At 41.7% G+C, this 22183-nt stretch overlaps 1 protein-coding gene across 5 annotated transcripts in view; it reads right to left on the reverse strand.

Annotated features, from left to right (window-relative positions):
* Positions 1–22183, reverse strand: part of NUP93 (nucleoporin 93) — an 82971-nt gene that overhangs the window by 14641 nt on the left and 46147 nt on the right. For all 5 annotated transcript variants that reach the window (XM_086758477.1, XM_086758478.1, XM_086758481.1 and 2 more), the window contains 7 exons: positions 17504–17566; positions 15382–15510; positions 8547–8621; positions 6490–6579; positions 4988–5127; positions 2747–2879; positions 1622–1779 (listed from right to left, as the gene is read on the reverse strand). In XM_086758477.1, the coding sequence (XP_086614603.1) occupies positions 1622–1779; positions 2747–2879; positions 4988–5127; positions 6490–6579; positions 8547–8621; positions 15382–15510; positions 17504–17566 (788 nt within the window). The remainder of the gene's footprint in view (positions 1–1621; positions 1780–2746; positions 2880–4987; positions 5128–6489; positions 6580–8546; positions 8622–15381; positions 15511–17503; positions 17567–22183) is intronic.

A 22183-nucleotide genomic window follows, 5' to 3' on the forward strand; every position in this document is an offset into this window, starting at 1 on the left:
CACTGGCTGCTATTTCCTGCTCTTTATATCTGTAGGTAAAAATTTTGCACACATGAATTTAAACATTTAATTAAAGTGATGGAGGATCATCTTCAAATACTCATTGTAGGGGAAGGAAAAAAAAAAAACCAGATGACAGTCTCTTTAGGGGTGCATTAATATTGTGGAAGATGAGCTATTTTTATCTGACACTGCTATTTCATCATTTCAGAAAAAGAGTGCTTAAAGTCTTTGGAACTCCTTGGGCTAGTAACTAACAAGTGATGGTCGTTGTACCATGAAGTCTTTTAGGAGACACACCTTCACCTTTATCATTAAATACTGTCATAATGTTCTTTGTCATTCTATTTCTTGCACCTTCTTGTAGGGAATTTTACAGAATTGAATCAATAGTGTTCTCCTAGACTACTATACTGTTTGTCAAACCTGGAGGCAGAGTACCTTTTCACAGCTGCAGTAAAACCAGATCAATTATACTGTATCTCATTAAGGTGTTTGCAATGAAAACAATGACAATATCTTCATTAAGGTTTCTGGAACAAACTTATAATAAGCATTCCTAGATATTCTCTACAAACCAGGTTAAATTATAGAACAATATGGTGTATACTACTCTGTAAATATCATTGATATTTTTTCCTCTTAGTTTGTTGTTGGGGTTTTTGTTGTTGGTTTTTCTGTTTGTTTTTGTTCTCTTGTTTTTTTTTAAGACATGCAAAATTATGTTCCTGCTCACATTTTCATATCTGAAGAGCCTCAATACATTCAACATACTGCAGGATGAGGGCTTCCTACATACACATCAAATTGTCACAGGCTGAGGTGGGATATTACAGGTTCATGTCCTGGCACTTACCTGGGCTCCTCGGTTCCCCCCAGTTTCAGCCAGTACCTTAGCACAGTGCCATTCCCCTGAAGGGAGCACAGCTATAAGGCAATAGCTGACTGTCCCCGTTTGAAATTCATTGCAAGTGGAAAGATAAAGAAGACAAGGTAAAAAACCACAGGAGAGCTCAGAGCACACCTTAAGATGTGCTAACTCAGCTGCTCGCAAACACATAATTGTAGTTTGGCCAGTAGTCTCTGTCAAGTGATGGATAGCAAAAACTGGAAGAGGAGAACAAGCACAAGAAAGATGCGAGAGTGAATGCCTCTAAAGGCCTCTATCAAACACTACTTGCTTTTATCGGGTGGCATTCTTAGGAAAACAGGTAGTAAAGAGTGTTCCCCAAAGGAAATTCAACTAAAATAAGTGATGAGGGAAATACAAAGACAGGATTCACGACAGCAGACTAAATCTGATCTATTATATACAGTATCCTACCATTACACAGTAGATCCTACAGTAAAAAAGCAAAGCTACACCACTGTATTATTTTTTAAATGTAAATTTTGCGTATTTTCAAACATCTCTTTCTCTATGGAGACTTGTAGACTTCAAAGCCACAAATTAAAATACGCAAATTTCTTTCATGTAATTTAGGTAGGTAATTTAAATACCAGGTAGCCATCACAATCAGAAGAGACCCGAGCTTCTCATATTTCTACCAAGCCACTGATTATTTCAGTACTCAACAGCAATTCCCACCCCTCAAAAAGGTCTCTCCTAGTTCACAATTACCTTTTATCTTTACTGTGCATGTACTCCTGGAACCAAGTTTTAAACTCTCCCAGCTGGTGCTGTGCCCGCTTCACCACGTGCATGGCTGCAGTCAAATCCCCACAGCGCATGCAGTAGTAAATCAGTGCCCAGACAGGATGGCCTTCCACCTCACCATCCTGAAAATAAAAGAAGAAATGATTTTTTTTTTTCTTTTTAAAGCAGCATATTTGAATTGAATTTTCTTTATCATTTGCCTCATTCATTATTTCTGCCCTTATATCCACACTGATTTCGGTAAAAAATTCTGTGTCACAGAAGCCAGAGGTCCTAAGGTTTAAGTCCTGTGAAAGCTGTGCACATCCTAGCAGCAAAGGATGAGACTCTCTTCTGCTTGCCAAGATTTCAGTTCTGAGTGAGGTTCTGACAATCCCAGAACTAGCATACAGATATTCTCCCCACCCAGGAGGCGGATTTGGATTAGACTGCTGAGATATTAAAAACATTTGTACTGAAAAAGATAGATACCAAACTAATCACAGACCTAGGCAGGTAAGAAAAGGACAGCTAGACTCAGCTATGTGGTCTCCAATGTTATAATTTATTATTACTTCATCTAATTTTTCTGCCTGTTTTTCTGGGAGTTTTGTAGGTGCACAGCTATGCACTTTCTTCTATGTGCAGGTGAGCAGGATTTTATTCAGATTCCTAAATAAAAGGCTTAGACTGCAATTCAAATTAATTCACTACATATTCAGTCATCAACAACTGGTGTCACCACCTTACAATAAAAAAGTAAAAAAAAGAGAAAAAGCAAACCAGGGAGATTAAGTTATGGCTTTTTTTTTTAAACATCATAATGTATTTTAATATTTGCTTGTTGATCTCTAAAAAGACCACCAGAAGAGACCGTAATTTACAGAATTTAGAACTCAAACTAAACCATGCTTTGGGACTAGCTCTGAACTCAAAGTGATTTTGTCTACTATCTCCCATTTTCCTAATGAAAAATTCTAGAGAAGGAATAAGAGCCTGCTGCCCTAAAAGCAGCTTAAACCACAGAAAAACCTGAGTTTCCTGGCTGTGCTGAAGCAAACAGATTTTTCTTATTATTTTTAGCTCAGTTGCTGAAAGTGATGGACATACCTGGAGACCAGGGACGGGCGCAGGGAGTTTGATGTTCAGGAAGCTGCGGACTAGCTGGTAGGTCCCTGGGACTCCACCCAGTTGAGCCTGGTGCAAGTTTCCGAAGACTGTCACAAAGGTGTAATTTTTGTAACTGAAAAAGACCACAAATAGAACAAACATGTGAACAGACTGGAATATACTTGCTACAAAAACATCCATCTTCCAGATACAACCAAATTAGAAATTTGAAGTAAATTCCCTTGATGTTCAAACATTATCATTACAACAAAATGAGGTAAAAAACTCTGTCGATTTAAGAAGATCCTTGTATTCAGCAGTCTCAAGAGAAACCATGTTTGGAGTTTGTGGTGTGCTGCTCCAGCTTCAACTCTATTATGAGGTTCCTCTCATTAGGTTCTCTTAGTACTAACTTAAACTCAATTATGTAACTGGCAAGAAGTCTTTCCAGCCTAATGCTTTAGCTCTCAATCCTGTCACAAAAAAAACAGTTAAATAACACAGATATATTTGTCTCTCTTCTCTGCCCTATGGAGAAATACAAACTTGAGGACCAGGGACTTACCAGAAGAAAATCACAGAGAAAAATGGAATTTAGAGAAAAACAACTGGTAAAGGCAGCTTTGCGAAAACCTTGTAAAATAACCCACCAAAGCCTTTAATCAAGGCAGGGCAATTTAACAAATATTCACATTTAGAAGCAGGAGTCTCGAAAGTCTGTGCACTTATACCTACATAAGCAGCAGCAATACATTACATGAAATTCTATTTTTCTCTGCAGCACGATAGACTTGTGCACCACCAGACTATTAAACTGAAAGGCTATGCTAAACTTAAGCAAGTATCCGTGTATCTTGATAACTAACATTATGGCTGAGTTAAGCTCCTCAGGGCTTAAGATCACAGTTACTCCAAAGCAACTAACGCAAGAACCACCGTGAGGAGCGCTACATCTCCTCCTCCTCCATATAGAGGGGCTGGTGAGGCATGGAAATACCCCAGTATTAGCTAGTTCCTGCTAGGAATAAAAAGGTACAAAGCAACGCACAGGCTTGGTGGTGTTTTTTTGGGATGTTTGTTTGTTTGTTTTTTAAATCAAGCCTGAAGGGCCCAGTTTCCACAACTGGGAGGGCTAGGGGGGAACAATATATGTACCTAATTCCTAATTTCAGTTAGCAGTTAATGGCACTGTGAAAATTTACCAAGTTGGATATTTGGCAAATCAGGTTAAGAATCACTAGCTCATTGCACACTGCTGAGACCGAAAAACTGGAAACAGAAGATCCTTCTGATGTGTCAGTTCATCCGTGCGCAGGCAGGCACGCCGCCACCACCGCTGGGTGACAAGTGCTGACGAGGTGTGGCAACCAACTGTCTGGGGCCAGGACGATGCTGTGCCAGGAGGTGAAAACATCTCCTCCCAGCATGCTGTATCGGAGTGCGGACTTTCCGTGCTTGGCTGGCAGATCTGTATCCTTAAGAAATGCCCACACACTACACTGCAGCTATTGTTTGCCTTCCAGTGCTGAGCCAGCCTGCTGGCGTTACATCGGCAGCTCCGAGATAAGAGACACTGCGGTATCCCCATGTGCAGTGAATAGGTAATGGAGCCACCCAGGGATTCAGCTTTGGGCTGCTCCATTGCCTGCAGTTCTCCAAGCATTGTCTTGGTCAAGGAGCTTAGATCCCCATGATATTTGCTGATACAGATGGTAAACCACTTTTCAGAGTCTGAAAATCATTGCTAGATGCCTCAGCTTCAGTCTCTTCAAATTTTACAAAAACCTTTCAGTGCAGAATGATCAGAATCTGACTCATTGCACCAGATTTGTCCCCAGTGCCATCTTCACTTCCTGCCAGCACTAGCTCCTGACAGTGATCAGCAACCAGAAAAGGAGCACAGAAAAGGGGAATTTTTGAAGTAGAACTCTTTCCACAAGTGAAAAATATTCACATATCACTATGGGAGATATAGATTATTTAAGGGCAACATAAAAGAAAGAATAAAACATCTTTGTGTCTTCTAAACAACCTCCCCAGGGATTCAAGGTCTTTTTAACTAAAACAGTTTTATACTCAAGTGGCTGCTCTAAGCCCTGCAGAACAGAAAAGACAGGCAACAGACAATTCTGTGAGCAGCAGGAGATATCTGACTGAATATGTTTGCGTGCATTACAAAGTAATTCTGGCTTCTTATTAGGCAACTCTATTAAACTGTGCTGCCCAGAGCATTCACCTTACCTTTGTTCTAGATACCGCAAAGCCTGCCTCACGAACTCCATTCGCACCTCCATGTTGGTTCGGACTTTCAAGGCATCGCTAGCAGGAACCAGGGTAACATCAGTCATTTGTTTCACCATGGCCCACATCTCAGAGATGTTCTATAAACAAGCCATTCCATGCAACAGTGATTAGTACAGAGATGAACAAGCAGCACTGTTTTGAGCTACATGGTGTTTTGATGCTTAAGAAAAGCATAAAAACCCAAAAGTAATGTCAGTTTCGATCTGCAATGGAGATACTGGACACAGTCATGAAGACAAGCTACTTCTGTCATGCAGAATTCAAATTTCTCAGGCTTCTCTGCATAATTCTTGCACAAGATGATGGCTATAAATATTGTACCTGCAATTGTCACCCAGGATTGACAATGATTTCCAAAACTAAGTTGGGTACTTGGTGCTCAGCATCCTTCCCCATTTCCAGCTTGTACATCCCACTCAATAAATACCACAACATCAGCTTTCCATATAAGAAATTGCTCTGGCTGCCATTGGAAAGTTGTGCAATCAGCTGTGATGAGAAATACCTAAAGGACACTGATCACTTGGACAACGACTCAGGTCTGAAAAAAACATTGAAAGTCATCCAGGTCTGCTCATCCATAAGGATGAGATAGTATCAGTATCTGCAGGACTGAAACAGCAAAATATTGAAAACTAACAGCACTGTTAACTCCAGCAAGGGCAGATGTTTGATCTCAATGCTTCAAAGCAGCAAGAACACTGAAACTCCCTGTGCTGTCCCTAGTAAAACAAACAGAGCTGTTCAAAGCAAAGATGGACGTCTGTAATTCAGATCTGACTGAAGTATTTACTCCTCAGCTTCTCAAGAGCTTTTTGCTCTCCTCATTTGCAAAGCTCTTCCATGACTTGATACTCCTGCAGTATTCTGCTCCAAGCATTTCTCCAAGGTGACCAGGTTTATGCATTTGTTTTATCGGGGTGGATCAAGGCAACACAATTAAAGGAGGCGGGGGGGAAGAAAAGCAGGCAGATCATCGGTTTAAAGTTAATCCTAGGGGCATTACCTTTTGCTATGAGAGCCTACCTAAGCTCTAGCAGGATCTGACTGAAGACCCTTCACCTACAGCTAAACACATTCAAAAGATATTAGGAGTCTACATTTTGAAAACCAAACACAACAGAATCCTTTTAAAATGAAAAGCAATTTTTTTTTTCCATTGACAGCTCATCATGATGGGACATTCATGATGGGACACTGTAGTAAAAGCAAGGTTCTTTTCTTCCTCACTGTATTAATAAATTTTCACCATGACCAAGTTCATCACAGGTAGGCCCTTCTGTACTAGAGAAGATTCCAGTATTGGCTGTGTTTTCTGCGGAGTCATGCTTTTTTTTTTTTTTGGCACTATCAGTATTTTTCCACCAATATCAGCAGGTTGCTAATCACAGTTGAAAACAGATGAAATATATTTCTTTATGTTAACTCACTGGCAGTACCTTATCATCCAGTTCTGCAACAGCAGCGCAAAGGTCCACCAGGTTAGGCTGCAGATGTCCATTCACTATCTTCTCATTATAAATATAAATCTGAAACATATTGAAAGTAAGCAAGTTTAACAATAGATATCATTCCCCTTCCCCCTCCCCAGCCACAGCAGCAAAATCTGAATCAGGCTTCAAGAACAGAGTGTCTCCAGCAAGTCCCTTCAGCTTCCCTCCCACATTAGCCATTTCTAATCAAACGCAAGAGGAATGGGCAGCAGCACCAACCAGGCTTCCACAACACACCAAAGCCCCAGGCCTGCCTGAAGGCAGGCAGCAATCCAGCTGCTCAGGGCTTCTGCACAGCAAAGAATTCCACTGAATCCCCTGTTAGACTAATGGCAGCTAATTGTTGGAGGACAAAGATTCAGGAGAGATCTGACAACTGAGTGGCTGTGATGTTCCCCTGCATGGCAGCTTCCTACCTGCTGACATAAAGAATTTTGCTGGTTTGTGGCAGCATTCAGGGAAATCTGACACAAGGAAATGAGAACAGAAACCTGGCCGTTTAAAACCTGCCATTACCCCTCCCCTCGCTTTGATTTAAATCTTGGTCTTAATTTAGCTTCTTCTATTACTGTTTATTCTACTCTCAGCCCAAAGACCTTCCAGCTACGTCTGAAAATAATAATTCTCAGTGTTAGCAAGGCAGTGCTGTCATACTTCAAGTCCCTTCTGCATGCACTATAGCACAGACTGCCCGATCTCCAGGACTCCTAAGTACCCACTGAAACCACAGGAGCCCCGCAGCCAGCGCTGAAACCCAGGTATTTTTGCACTCAAGCAGGGCGATGTTAAGGACAGCTCAGCCAAGCCAGCTTCTCCAGAGGGCTTGCTGGAAGCACATGGCAACTGCACCAAGTGTTTTAGTAGCAGAAGCCTGGCCACAAATACCATGGTTCCACAGCACATCGCAAGCAGCCTGTACGCGACCTGTAAACCTGATGAGAGCCCACCTGCCCACCCAAGGGGAAGACACCGACTCTGCAGCTACCCCTGGTACTAGCACTGCTAGAGAGACTGAGCTTTCCATACCCCAAAAACATCAGGGTCCAATGACATCAGCCTCAAAGTACAGATGTAATTATGCCACAAGGAAGATCCTTAATACAGGAATATTACAGTAGAGATGGAACACATTAATGTACATTAACAACCACCGAATCAAATGTGCACTTTATCAGCACAACCATGCACCTCATTTTGCAATTCATTTATTCACAGTTACCATAACTGAACGCAGACAGAAACACAGATGTACACGCTGCTATCTGTCTCAGCAAAGACTGAGCCAATGCACACAATCACAGTAATTGTGTGCAAATTAGGCAACGCTTTGTCTATGCAGTTTTACATATTCCATTTTGAAAAATCAAGTCCTTCTCTTTCATTTTGTTTCCAACAGTGCTGGTAAACAGATCATCTCAAACAACAAAAGTAACAAATTGGTTATGTAAAGGTTTATCCGTTTCCCCTGAAAATTTTCACAGGTACTCTAATGCTACCAGACACATTAATTCATAGCTGGTGCACTAAAGCTTCTCATAAGTGATGCCATTGAAATGGGATATAATTTGACAAACATCAAGATTAAGACTTCAGCATGTTTTTTCCTACATGCACACATCAGAAAAGCAATCTTCCACATGTGACAATCAAGGGCATATAAAGTCTTAATTTGTGTGCAATTAAGCATTGACATAAATTTTAAAAACCTTTGTTTTTGAAAGGTTAAGAGTTTCAGTTTACTATATGAGCATAAATGATTTCTACATTCATATATAATGTTTGGGATCTCTGAAGAAAAAATCCTGTAGCAGACAGGTGAGTACACTTCTAAAGCCAGGCTAAATTTCTATATTTTCCAATCTCATTTTAACTGCAGGCAAATATTTTCATGTTTTACCTACCATATCTTCTTACACACTGCACTCACAGACCTGTATTTTCCTCACCTCTCTCTCTCACTCTAGAAAACAATGACCAATGACATTTTTTTCATTTCCACTCACCTGCCGAGCATATGCCATCTCCACATTGTCCAAAGAGCTGCGACCTGGAGGACCCAATTCACCAACGTAGCTAGGCTGTTCAATGAGAAGCGTATAAGAAGGTATAAGGTAAGAAATCACTGCAATGCATTTTACCAGTATATCTACTCCAAAAGAACAACAAGAAAACCATGTTCCTGACAGAATTAAGAACAGGGGTTTGAACCATGTATAGAGTAAACAGCGTAGTTTCACTGCAATACCCTATTATCTTCTCAAAATAGCTTAAACTTTCTAAAGTGACAGAAATCCTCCTCATTCAGTGCACAAATCAACCATTAGCTCTCTAGAATTAGGACATCAGCATCTCTCGATAACATCTTATAATTTTAATTCTTTCCTTTTGTCTCATGGAAGGTTGCTTACTGTCATGTTAGTATCTCACTGTGAAGCATCTAGTCTGAATCTCCATCACTGCAAGGACACAGAATTTGATGGACCACCTCAATGGATCCAGTCTAGCAAGGCCGACATTCCAGTTTCTTCCTAGTGTGATGACATGGATACAAAATGTGACCCCAGCACGCAATTATCTGCCAAAAAGTGCCCCATTGCTGGGCTGTTGTAGGAGGAAAGAGAACGCTGGCGATATACTGACCTGAAAAAATCACCTTCCTACCCACACAGACTATGTCAAGATTGAGATATTCTCAGTGGAGAAGGGCAGCAGATGGAGTCATGGCATGGAAAATTTGTAGTCTTTTATGAAACTTGAAATATAATACTGACATAGTACTCTAATGTTGCATAAAGCAGGTTTTCAGTATAGCCACTACTTAACATGGATGTTCACCACCTGGCGGGGAAAGAATCCTCCTAATTAAGTGTGTAATACTCTCCGATGTTTCCTGATTCTAAAAATGTAATTCTTCATATCAGCATTGCAAGTCTTGGGTTTGAAAAATAAAGTGTAATCATTTTAAAGACAGATCCCTTTGAAGTAAGCAGTCCTTTAATACCAGCTTACTTCATAAGCAGTGCTACAGCCACGATGGTCTGAAGATAAAAGCCAGACAAGCTCAGTACAAGAAGCATAATACTTATTATGAAGCCACCTGACACAGGTGAAGCAAGCAAAGAGGGACAGACAAGCTTTCAGAAAAGCAAGCTTGTTTTGGGGTCTGAAACTGAAGCAACAGCCTTTGAATTTCAGACTTTGAACCCAAAAGCTCATTTGACTCTCCCAGGTATAGCTGGTCTGGTAACAGACGTCACCTCTCTGCACAAACCTGGCTCAGCTAACTTTAGGTGTCTAGCCTAGGCAATTACAAGGATCTAAGACGGTTATTCACTTCCACCAGGAGAGGGGAGGCAAAGCACATAAGCTAAATATTGAAAGTGGCTGTAAGCAAACACTGGGAAGGGGCCTTGCTGTGCCTTGGTTTGTTACCAGATGACTTAAGTCCATCAATATTCCTCTAAACTGGCATTAGTAACTTTTTACAAGAAAGACCAAGTACATCTGCAGAGTTTTAAAATTAAGCTTTTTACCATCAAAGTCAGTTAAAACTAGCTCACATTCTCATTAGTTGTTACACTGCACCTTAGCAATACTGTCAAATAGCTTTACTTTCCTTAAAGCAGTTACCCAGAATGTCAGTACTTTTCTGTGTAGACAGGATCACTTTCAAGCATTGCTTAAGGACATGTTCTAGCCTTTCCTGGAAGAGTTCAGCTAAATGTGACTGACTTGCTGCCTGTACAAACAGAAAACAAAGCCCAAATGCAATGTAGAAAGTCATTGTTTTCACTTTTTTCCTGCCATGACCCAGCCTGTGTGGATTTCAGGAAAAGATCCAAGAAATGGGTAGCTTTTCTCCAGATGGTGTCATCAGTCAGTTTCTTGTTTCAAATGAGGATGAAATGCTGACAGGGTCTGCAAAAGAATCTCACTTTTTTGGGGAACTGGATCCCAATTTTGAAATGAAATAATACAAACATAGGAACTTCCAGACATATTACGGATCAGTCTATGCACTGAACAGTGTCTCAGTCATTCCCAAATGCTTATAATTTTAATTTGGTGTCAGTTTAACCCAGGTTATCTTCTATGGTGTAGGACTTCCCTTACACTCACGCCTGTATGTTCTTGCAAAAACAACGGCTATCCGCTGTCCTAGGCCAGGAGTTTCGATTGGGAAAATTTTCACAATTGTAAATTTAAAGACAAATAAAGTGACACAATCGCAATGGCCAAGCAGCTGTTCTGAGTTAGCTAGGATTTCAAACGTGAAGATAAGGGCATTGACCTCTACTGAGAAACGGTAAGAACTTTATGATATGACACGATTACTGCTTTCTGTGTAGCACACAACAGTTGACTGCAGAATTAGAATAATATTTGGCTGTGTTTGTCCCCAGTATAGTGAAATATAAATGAATGAAGGTATCAAAGATGAACCTGGACAATCCTTTAAAATTACTGGAATTAGTTCAGCACTGTGTTAATTTCTCAGTAATAGTGCAACTTAAATTATGTCCAACCTGATAAAACCAGGCAGATGCATTAAGGCCTTAGGCAGTATAAAAATGCCTTACTGAAAACCCAGCAGAAATCCCACTTTTTCTTTTTGCAGCTGAACTTAAACTAAAAATACTCTTCACAGTCACTCCTAATGGATACTGATATTGAGAAGCATTTGCATTTTTCTTCCAGTGCCAGATCATCTGACACAAATTCCTTTAAACCCACCTAAAACCCAACAAATTCTTTGTTCCAAAGAACAAAGCAGCTGTTAAAGCAGGTTTCCTGGGAAACAGACGTGATGGCAGAAATAGCACTTTGCAGCCTTCCCCTATGCTGTGCCAGATAAATTGCAGAGTTATTTAAAGTAACACTAAATTATGGACGTTGTCATTAATTACTGATGAGGTTTCATCTTCTAAAGCAAGTGAAGAAGGGCACATTGTGACTTAGTGTCACTTCTCAACTAGTGCCTAAACACCAGAAACATAAGGAGTGGGGCTTTGTTTTGCGAATCTAGTTCCTTTTCCTCCTGCTGCTGCTTTGCGGCACACCAAAGAGTATCCACGTGGCTGCAGCTCCAGAGAGCGGTGTATGACTGACGGGTTAAACCCACAGGTAAGGATCTGAATTCAAAAGTAGACGCCTGAAACTGAGGAATAATGGCTCTGGGCTTTTGGCTTATTTCCTTTTCTTTCTCCAGTTTAAATTTTACCCTTATCATTATGTTTTGAGAATCACTTATTAACAATCTGACACAGCTGAGAACTGCCACATTGAAATTAAATTCTTTAAATGCCCACTGCTTGGCACTTCAGCAAGGAAAAAACTCAAGAACTCTAGAATTTGTCTTGCTTATCCTTCCTAGGCCAAGAGCCACAGGAGCAAGCTCATTTCCTACTTTTTCCATCTCATACTTGCATTCTGGCTTCACCTTTGAATTATTAAACTGAAAAAGCGCTAGCTCACTGAAATCTCTCATGGCTGTGCTAAAAGGAAATTTCAAAAGGAAAATTAAAGCAGTGAGTCAGCATGGGGAAGGCCGTTTCCACTCTTCACCCTGAATCGCAGAACTGGAGAGCTGTGCAACCCCTCTGTAGCTGGTAACCAGCGTCTGAAAAGGCATCCCTACAAGCTAAGAGGGGGATCTGGGGAAAGGGGAGGATATCCTTCAGTGGCAAGTCAGAACACGTCAAATTTTCAAGCAAGGAAAAGATTATGAAAGATGTGATGGAAACAGCAGCTACGTGCATACGAGAAGAATCCTGTTTCAGGTCAGGTCCTTAAGCTTAACTCAAGCAGCAACAAAGAAAAGCAGAAAAGTATGTAATGCACAAAGGACTGCATAAGTGCAAGTGCACACACATCTCTTCCTCCATCTCCAGACTGATATTTCTTAAATGTCTTGTGCTGATTTTTATCAGCTACATTTGCTTCTCCCTGCCCTGAATTTAGGTCTTTCTAAAACATTCTTCAGAACTGCAATATTTATTCTGAATATTATCAATTTGTGGAAGCTGCAGCTATACTGCACTGCCGTCACATTTTTATCTTTACATTCATTTAGCCTAACGATGCTGCTTTTCAAAGGCGTCCTCCTTCATTTGTACTCAGCCAAGCATTCAGCTTCACTTGCACACCAAACCACATGCATATAAAGATGCATTATTCATCACCCTCATACGCATATGCACATTCCTCAGCAGAAGTCTGGGCAGACATTTTGTCAGCACTCCAAATGGCTTGGCCAGTAGATGCGGTGAATAACTGGGCAGGAGACTGAGCTGGAGAAACACCATCAAAATACATTACAGTGCAGCAGGGGAGCGGAAAGTATCTTGCAGTGCTTGGGATCTGAGAGATATGAAGACACGATACAGAGGGGCAGAACAGAAACTGAGAGCAACAGCGTCTCTCCATCGCTGTGGGAGCGGGTTGCTTGACAGCAGGAGCAGAAGAGTTTGGAGCAGGGGTCCAAGAAAGGAAAACTTGGAATAAGAGGACAAAACAAATGTCTCAGCACCTAGTGGAACAAGACATGGAACAAACACCTTGAGGGCATAAGTGTTTCATACCTTGAAAACAAAACCCAAGCTTCCCTCCGTATTCCTCAAGAAGCACCCCCTTTTTTTTTTTTATTAGCAGCTCTTTTTTTCCCCTTCTCCCCTTCTCCCCTGGGGAGAAGGCCAGGCTGGAGGACAAGGGGGAGCAGAAAACCCTAACGGCAAGTCCTGCGCTAGCTTCTTTGAATCATGAGTTTTGCTTGTTAATTGGTCTTATTTCCATGAATAACGTGTTGGTATTTCACTCTGCCCAAATTAGCTTGCCCAAAGCTTGAGAATTGGCTCACAGGCAGACCGGCCCCCTGCTGCGTTTGGATCTGTGCCTTTTCAGTTGATTCTCCATCTCCAGAGGATATCAATTAAACCTCTACTATATCCTACAGGCTGTGTCTGTTTGTGTCACACACACACACAAAAAACTTATTTGACTGGAACAAGGATTTAGAAGAACAACCTGCTGTGGGGAGGTTAGATAACAGGCTTTTAACACAGTAGATGCACTTCAAACCTCTCAGACCTTTGACTTCTTGAGGCTAAGACTGGAATATATCAAGGATTTTAAATGCTCTTGAAATGACATACCGATACCACGAGTGCTTTGAAACGGAGAGTGGAGTATTACTGAATGATGATGCACACTGAGTCTTTAAACTCATTCATGAAAAACATTAGAGGGTTTTTTTTTCCTCACCTTCCTCCCACCAATTTGATGCTTGGCATCTCGAGTGCCATGGACTGAGGGTAGTGTCCATTTGACACAAGAAGCATTAGGAAAAGGGTTCTACCTTTTCAGAGTAGGTTATTAAATTGCTTCTCCTAGCAGTTAATATCCACGCTTCAAAAGGAAAACCTTACACCAGTAACTCACACACAAATCAAAGATGTTAGAAACTATCCGAGTAGCTGCCAAGTCTTCAGACTCACATCCTAAAATAATGTGATAGCTGTTCCTAGTTTTAAATTAATTCAGCCTGCATTATTTAGCATTTCTAATACTGGAAAGCTGGACAACCTTCTGAGAAGTCACAGTAAAGTATCAGTAAAATACTTTCTGGGCAAGACAGCTTCTATAAAAAGATGTATGCTAACTGGGATTAACCTATATTTAAAAGAACAGTAATCAGAAAGGGATATTTCATTAACAGCTTTAATTATTTCCAAATCCCTATACAGGTCATACCCCATTAACACCAAGGGCTTTTTTTATTTTAATGAACTTTGCAGCTTTGAAAGTCACTCCAATGAACAGTAATTCCCCCCACCTCCCCCCAAGAAAGGGGAGTATGGGGAACATGGCTATAAAACTGGGTCTGTTTTCTGGCCTGAAAACACAGCAGTTTGCATTCCCCCACCCCCTATCGCCTCTCCCCTCAAGGTTCCATTTTTCAGGGGCATTCAGGGGCTGCAATGTAACTTTGTGCTCCAGGGATCTTGGCTGAAGTCTGATGCCCCTAGCTCAGAGGGGTGGAGGTCCCACAACTCTGCACATAACTGTGCTTTACTCTACTCCTGTAACTGCAGCATTTTGTTTAAGAGAATACACTGTAAAGTTTTAAGTTGTAACATAAGACAAGGACTGTTTTAAGTTGCTCGTCAATACTGTTCCACGTTAAACACAGTGTCTGTCTTGCCCAAAGGATTCGGCCACTTAGATTGCTGAACACTAGAGGTCTTGGAGACCCAAAACTTGAATCTGCATTCCATGAGAGAGTAAGGTAAAAAGGAAAGCTTACTCCCTGGTTTTTTGTTGTTGAATATTCATCTAGTTTTGCCAAGAAACTGAAAGAATTAATCAGTCTCTTTAAGAAAAGCCATAAATCCTGGCTAGGACACAGTGGTAAGAGACAGAGATACACTAAGACCTATGTGTGAGCGTTGTTACACTTGAGAAACTGTCTGGTCTCATGAGCCTTGCAAAGGTTTCCTGCAGGTGAAGTTCACCCTCATGCATTTCCCAGGTGTACTGACGTAATATGCATCAGTGTGACTTTAAATTTCCAGCTTGCACCTAGGTTGCTTAAAACCTAGCTTCAGCAACAGGATTTCCACTGCCTGCACATGTCAGTCAATAAAAACAATCATAAAAGGTCTGATGCTTTGCAAGATAACGCATTCTGCTAGTCACAGTCATTCTGGAATTAGAGATTTGATAGTTCTCATTTTTACACAGATGTAGCTACAGAGTAATCCAGAGGTGGTTTCAGCAATGCTGGAGTGCCAGCCGTACATGCTGTATGTGACTATGCACAGTGTTTAGGAAGACAGTTACCTCATTTTCCTGGGTGAAATCAAGAGCATCTTCCCCTGATGCAAGCAGAGTATGAAGAATCCTTTGTTTCACCTGTTCCCATTCAACCAGCATTGATTCTCGGTGATACTCCTCAGCCATAGCAAAAGTCTGTTGGTGAAGAAGAACAAGAGCTAAGGAACCTATAGAAACACCAAACAGCCTAGCTCTGCTATTAATAGCTCAGCTCAAAAACGAAACAGAATAGCAACTAGGTAAATCAATCAGGTCAGCCCTCCAGAGCTAACGATGTGCTACATACTATTTTAACAGGCTTCCTGTTCAGGTAGGAGGGGATTTGGAAAGTAGGTATATCTGGAATTAAGACAATTCTCACATACCCCCAGTTGCTAAAACAGGGAAATCTTTCTCTCTTCCATGGTACTGCAACACACACCAAACTTCACAGGCTGGAAAGTCGATAGCCTCGCTTCTTTAATTTAGTGGCATGCACATAATATCCAGGTCAACGCAGGTCTGTGCAGTTTGTTGAGACTAACTTCTCCAGTGGCAACTAGCTTTTCACCTCCCTGGAGGCTATAAAGGTTTGACTTACCGCATTCTTACCAAATGTGTGTTTATTGCCTATATTTCATTTTCAGGTCTTTACCAGTATGCTTTCATTTTATCCTATTTCCCATTTAAAATGAAAGTATGAAGGAAAATTAACCCGTGCCAAAGAATCAGAAAGTCTCTCTCATCAGTAATGTAACTCAGGAAAGCATGTAGGAAAATCAAATCCCAAGAAGAATCATCCTTTTACCTTTAAAATGGCTGATGTGCTACATTCTCTTCAGATCCAACTGAGGAACTCATGGAAGGAAACAGCTTTTCCCTTGAAATTCGTTATTTTGGCAATAGCATTAGGATAGAGATGTTTCACTGCCTTTCCTGTTATTGTTTGAGTGATTCTAACTAGCAGCTTTGAGTATACTAGGACAAGAAAAAAAATATTTCCACTAATTCTGAACAGAGAATAAACTATATTAGATCTTCCACCTCTTTCCCTTTCCCAACCTTTTCTTTCACATAGCTTTGTGCTGCAGTGTACATAACTAAATGTCTTGGTTTAAACCTGATGCCCCAAGTGTACATGGAGGGAAACAATTGTAACATAAGCACTAGGAAGCATGCAATGACATTTCCACGCAGCAATTTTAAGACAAACAACAGGAAGCATTTTTCCACACTGCATAATTCAATTCTGGAAATCATTGCCCCAGAACATGACAGATACTGAAAGCATAAATAGATTCAGAAACAGGATCAGATGAATTTCACATAAGAAAACAACTTCCAGTTCAGAAAATCCTTAAAAAAACCTACTTGCTTAGAGGCAAAGAAACAGAAGATGAACAGGAGAAGGCTATCTCAATTTTTTTTTTCCTTACAGATTAAGTACTGATCCCTTTCAAGGGGAGAAACCGGACTCAGCAAACCCTGAGCATAAGTGACAACTCCTGCTTTCTTACTATAGCATTTTCCTTTGCACTGCTTCAAAAACTTTTTATTTTTCACTTATACAAGAGATTTGCTTTGGACAGCGTCATGCAGTAAGGTGTTCTGGCTCTTCTAGAGACACAAGAATTAAACCTTACAGCACTTCTGCAGCGTAGCTCTGGATGTGGCCGTATATACTTCAACTCCTGTAACTTGGAGAAACAGCTACAATAAATTCACTGAGTGTCATCACTGTATGGGAAGTCAGCGCACATGGCATTTCTCAAAGGAAATAAACCCCATATCCTAGCATTTTCATCTCTAGAGAAGGCAGCATCCAAGCGGAGAGGGTCGGAGGAAGCATGCTGTGCCTTACGAACAGCAGCTGCTCTGTTCAAACAGATTGAACACTGTGAGCCTCCTGACTCTACAAAATACTGCAGCTGAAATACAACTGACAAGTATTTCTTCTGGAAAATCTAAGCAAGTATTTCCTAATGTCTAATTTTTCTATATTCTCAATACAGTCCTCTGAAATTCCAGTAGTTTTTAAAATATCTAATTGATTAATTCCTTAGGGTACTCCCCCTCCTTGTTTTTTTGTTGGTTTTGTTTGATTTTTTTTAAATTATTTTTAAAGAAAGAGATGGTTGCTCCAACTTACCCTCTTCCTAGACTCTTCAATGGCTGACAGCAATGCATTATCTTTTTCATTCTTCAGGAATCCCTGCAGAAAAGGAGAAACAGAGCTTCAGTCAAAAAATCAGCTTTGGACTAACATCAGATACATTCTGTAGTACTCAGCTCTTTCAACTCTGAGAAGTGCTCACAGCTCTCGCCCCAATCCACTCCTGAGAAGTTTAAAGGTCACTTTACTTCATCAGAGGTACAGCAAGATGTTCCTACAGAGCAATGTGAAAATGAAAATGCATTAATCCCCTATTTTAATATGCATTAAATCCTAGTGAAGTGTCCCGCTTCTGTTCTTTTATCTCTGTGTCCCAGAAACTGCTTCCTCTTGCTCTGCATTTTAGAGAGAGGGGATGAAAGCTGGAGGGAACGATAAGCCAAGATAAGATTGTTGGACTCGAGTATGTTGAAAAGAAATAAATAAATAAAAAAGGTTTCAACTTGGCAGCTTCAGGCAGGAGTGGAGCTCTTGGACACCCGATAGGAACTGTGAAAAAGAGCCTTAAAAATAGTCAGTTGAGGAACGACAGAAATAACTAAACAGTTGGAAAGCATACAGGAGAAGTTTACTGCACAGTCTCTCTTCATGCATACAGTTGGAATGGGTAAAAAATAAATACATGATAATTGTCTTTTTAATTTTCAGTATATCAGTAAATCTCTAAGAGGCCAGGTGTACATGAACAGATTGATTCATATGAGCTGTTAGCTTATTATTCCAAAGGTTACTTTTGTGACCTGTACTAGAAAACATACAATATTTTGGATTTTAAACAAATAGCCATGGGGTGAACTGCAGTAAGGCACACAGACAACAAACAGAAAATATTTATTACACTCTAAATTGAATATCTTTATTTTGCAGTTTCACTGTTATATCACCAACTAAACAAACCAAGTTGATGTGTACTCCCAGACTTCAACTTAATCACTATTCAAATCATAAAAGAAGAAGAAGCCTTTGTCTCTCTTAATCAACTATAACATTATCAACTCCACTAAGTGCTAGTATCTTAAGAGTCTGGATGCTCACTCCACAGCTCCAAAATTAATAGCTGCTAACAAATCCAGGCAACAGGAATTCACTGTTACCGTGCTTTTGCTTTCCCAGTGAGGATACACAATTGCAGCAGTGCCCAACCAAACTTGTCAGGAATCAGAAGGGTTTCATGCCCTCCATTCCCCCCATCTCCCTCAACTAAATTGCTCCTGCCCCAACAATCTGACAATATCAGTACTGATCCATACAACCCACGTGGAGCTCAGGATCTCCAGAGGAGCACGGATCCCGTGGTGAGACAAACTTGCTGGCATGAGGATTTGGACCTTTGGAAAAATATATTTATGGCAGGTTTTAGAAACAATCGTCCAGCAGCACTACACACAACCACAGTTATGCTTACTTGCTACTTAGCTCTGGGAGGTCAGAAGGGCTTGAAATTTCCCTGAAATGAAGAAATCTGCCGCATAGGTGTGATGTCTGCCTTCCCGCTACCCAGCGCCAGTATGTGAAATAAAGGGCATTGCACCCTTTCCTTCTGAAATATGTAGAGCAAGCATGTGACGTGTGGGACAGCCTTTGACCGTCTTCAGCTGGAAATAGGAACGCGTGACCCCTTTCTGTATAGCAGATGGAGAACCAACCGTCATCCTCAGAGGCAGACATGCGATGCAGTCCCCCCAGAAACAGCCCTTTGATTACATACGGGAGAGAGCAGCCACTTCTATGCAGTCTAGTCTTCGTTTCATTGGCCGCCATGTCCTGCTTTATTTTCAGAGAATGCCCGCAGAGAAAGCGCGGGCACAATCCGAAAGAGGGAAGCTAAATCCAGATCCTCGCAGATGCCTGGGGAGCAGCTATTAGAGCAGCTGTCACCACGGCAAGGGCTGCCGCAGTCACCTAACTGGGCCAAGACCCAGTCTCAGCTCCGTGCAGGAGAGGTGGGGAGGGATGGAGACATGGCTTTGTACGGCTTGTCCATGTCTGCATGGGCAGAAAGTCTTTGGGAGAGCAATAAGTTGGGGTTTTTTTTTTATTTCCCTGCCTCCAATATAAGTCAGAGAAAAATTACCTGGAACTGTAACAAGCAGTGCTTCGAAACCTTCAAAGCACACACCAACACACAAGCAGAAGACACAGGCGCATTTCTGATGGTAGGGATCTGATGCTGCAGAGAACACTGTGTGTTTGCCGTATCCTAACAACGTTGCTAATTTTACAGGCAAAAAAAAAAAAAAAAAAAGCCCACCGTCTCTAAGACAGACCTACAGCTATCCAGACGTGATGGAAGGTGCTGAGTCCTCCCTCTCTTCCTGGAGGGATGTGTGCCCTGAGCTGAGCAGGTACTGGCTTAGAAAGGGACACAGCAACGATGGCAGCCAGCAGAGTAATTTAGGATGTGCTTGAACTTCCCTGGAAGTCAGTAAATTCAGGCTGACTATCTTTCTTAATGAAACCTCTCAGCTCCCAAAGAGTTCACTAGGTCCATTTAAAGGATTACATTACACCAAATGCCAATTAGGGGATGATAATTGTCTTTTTCAATCTCAAAACCGACTCCTTTTGCAAATAAAAATCCTCACGCATTCCCAGTAATATCTGTAATGCCCCACTGAGGAGAGGTACATTTTTAAAAAGTTGCCCTATACCTTGTGCTAAATATTACGACTGTAGCGTGACAATTGCTGCTTCAGTTAATTACAGGCTAACTGTTAAACCTCAGAAGAGCGAGTTTCAGTAGCTGATGCTGGGGCTCTTGCTCCTGCTTAGTTAGGCCAAGCAAAAGCTCCTTGGGTTGTCACTCTGGGCTTTGGTGGCCAAAATTCCACACGTTAAGAAAAAGGAGTGCCCAGCTGCTGTAAGTCTGCATTCCCTGCGTTTGTTGCATTGCCATCTAGTGGTGTACTGTGTTTCAGTCACTGGGCATGAACATTGCACAGATTTATATAAATGCACGCAAATGTCCATCTGCTGTGAGAAAAAGCAGAGCTCTCTGCAACAAGGGCAGGCAGAAAGATGGAAGAGACTTGCTTTATGCTAGAGAATTTCGGTCCTCAAAAATCCCAGGCCACATAACAGCTTTCAGGGTTCACGTTTCTCTTAAATCTGGACCGTGAGCAGTGCTAGTTGTGCACACCCAGTTAATCTGCCCTAAAAGCTCTCTGCAGTCTCAGAGGCGAGGTTTGACTTTGCCATGAATGCTTGCAGACTGTACCAAGGATATGGAGGTACGGCGTTGAGCATGCCCAGGGAGTACGCAGCCCACATCGCCGGAGCTGCCCTCTCAGGGGAGACGCTGCTGATTGTACGAGCAACAAGACACTGCTTCATATTCAGCATCCAAAGGGAGAAGCAGGAGGAAAACAGAGGTATTGTTAGGAGACAAAGGGCTATTTCACAGCAGCAGATGGCAAAGACAGGAACTGCTAACATGAGCATCTCTAAACCCTCACCTTGCAGCTCTCCATGCACAAGCTCTGTCGCTGCAGGGATCCCAATGTAGCCTGGATTTTGCTTGAAAATTTCTCTTATTTCCCTGGGGCAGGTTTATGCAAAAAGCTCACAGAGCCCTAATGTCACATCGTGCTGTCCTGCTTTAGTAAGTGACATTTATTTTTTTCCTTTCTTACTGTGGGACTCCAACACATTCTTTCTGCTTCTAGTTTGGAAGGGAAGCAGCACAACTCTTCTCCATCACAGGTTCTCTGCAACACTCGCTGCTGAATGTTTCCTACACACAATTTGTACAATAGCTATTGAGACAGTGTTTGCAAAACAGGGACACAGGCACAGAAATACACCCACTCTCTCACCTGTAGGTTCCCACTTATTCTTACATGTCTACTGGCTGCCAGCACCTTTGCCCAGCACGTTCCAGTTCCTCCTGGATCTCTCACCTCTTAGATTCCAGTCTGATCTTCTTATGTTCTCCCGTCTCTACTGAAATCCAGTCCCACTCTGCCTTACTCGAGGACGGTTTGTAAAAGTGGCCCCACCAGTGGAAGAGCAGGACTCTGGAGAGGCCATGCCATTTTCCTGTTCCTGCCATGCTCCTTGCTCCATTGTCATTTCTCATCTCAGTCAACTGCTGCCTGACACAGGCTGATGTGACAGGAACTGCCTTGCTCCAGCCTGAATTCCAGCAAGAAAGTGTTCCAGTAACTAATTCATTATCGGTACAAAAGGGCATGCATGCACTGATGGTCTTTTTTTGACATGAGATTGAAAGTCTCTTCCATTTACCGCGGTAAATGAGGTTAGTAAACTCTCTCCTGGCTGACAGAAGTCTCTTAATTACTTCCACCAGCCAGGCCATACTTTTAATACTTGATCTTAGTATTCAAGCTGTCAAGAGAAGGTGAATGTTGCCAAATAGTGTACTGAGGCCTTGGATGTTGACAGCAATGCTTACTTTTTCACTGGCAGTGGAAGAAAGGAGAAAATGAAAGGAACAATCTGGGGCCATTTCAAGTCAATTGCTCTTTGATTGAAATTTTTTCCAAGTGCTGGATTTCCAGTAGATCCAGTGAATCCTGTAGAGGACTAGCAGGGATGATGGTTATACGGTTAATTACATGTGCCCATGGCTGAGCACGCTCCTGGGGCGGTGCGCCCTGGCACAGGCCTCCTGGCCACGTTCTCTCTGGAAACAGA

This window comes from Chlamydotis macqueenii, chromosome 13 (genome assembly GCF_036417535.1).
Source record: "Chlamydotis macqueenii isolate bChlMac1 chromosome 13, bChlMac1.mat, whole genome shotgun sequence".
In the NCBI taxonomy this organism is placed as follows: domain Eukaryota; kingdom Metazoa; phylum Chordata; class Aves; order Otidiformes; family Otididae; genus Chlamydotis; species Chlamydotis macqueenii.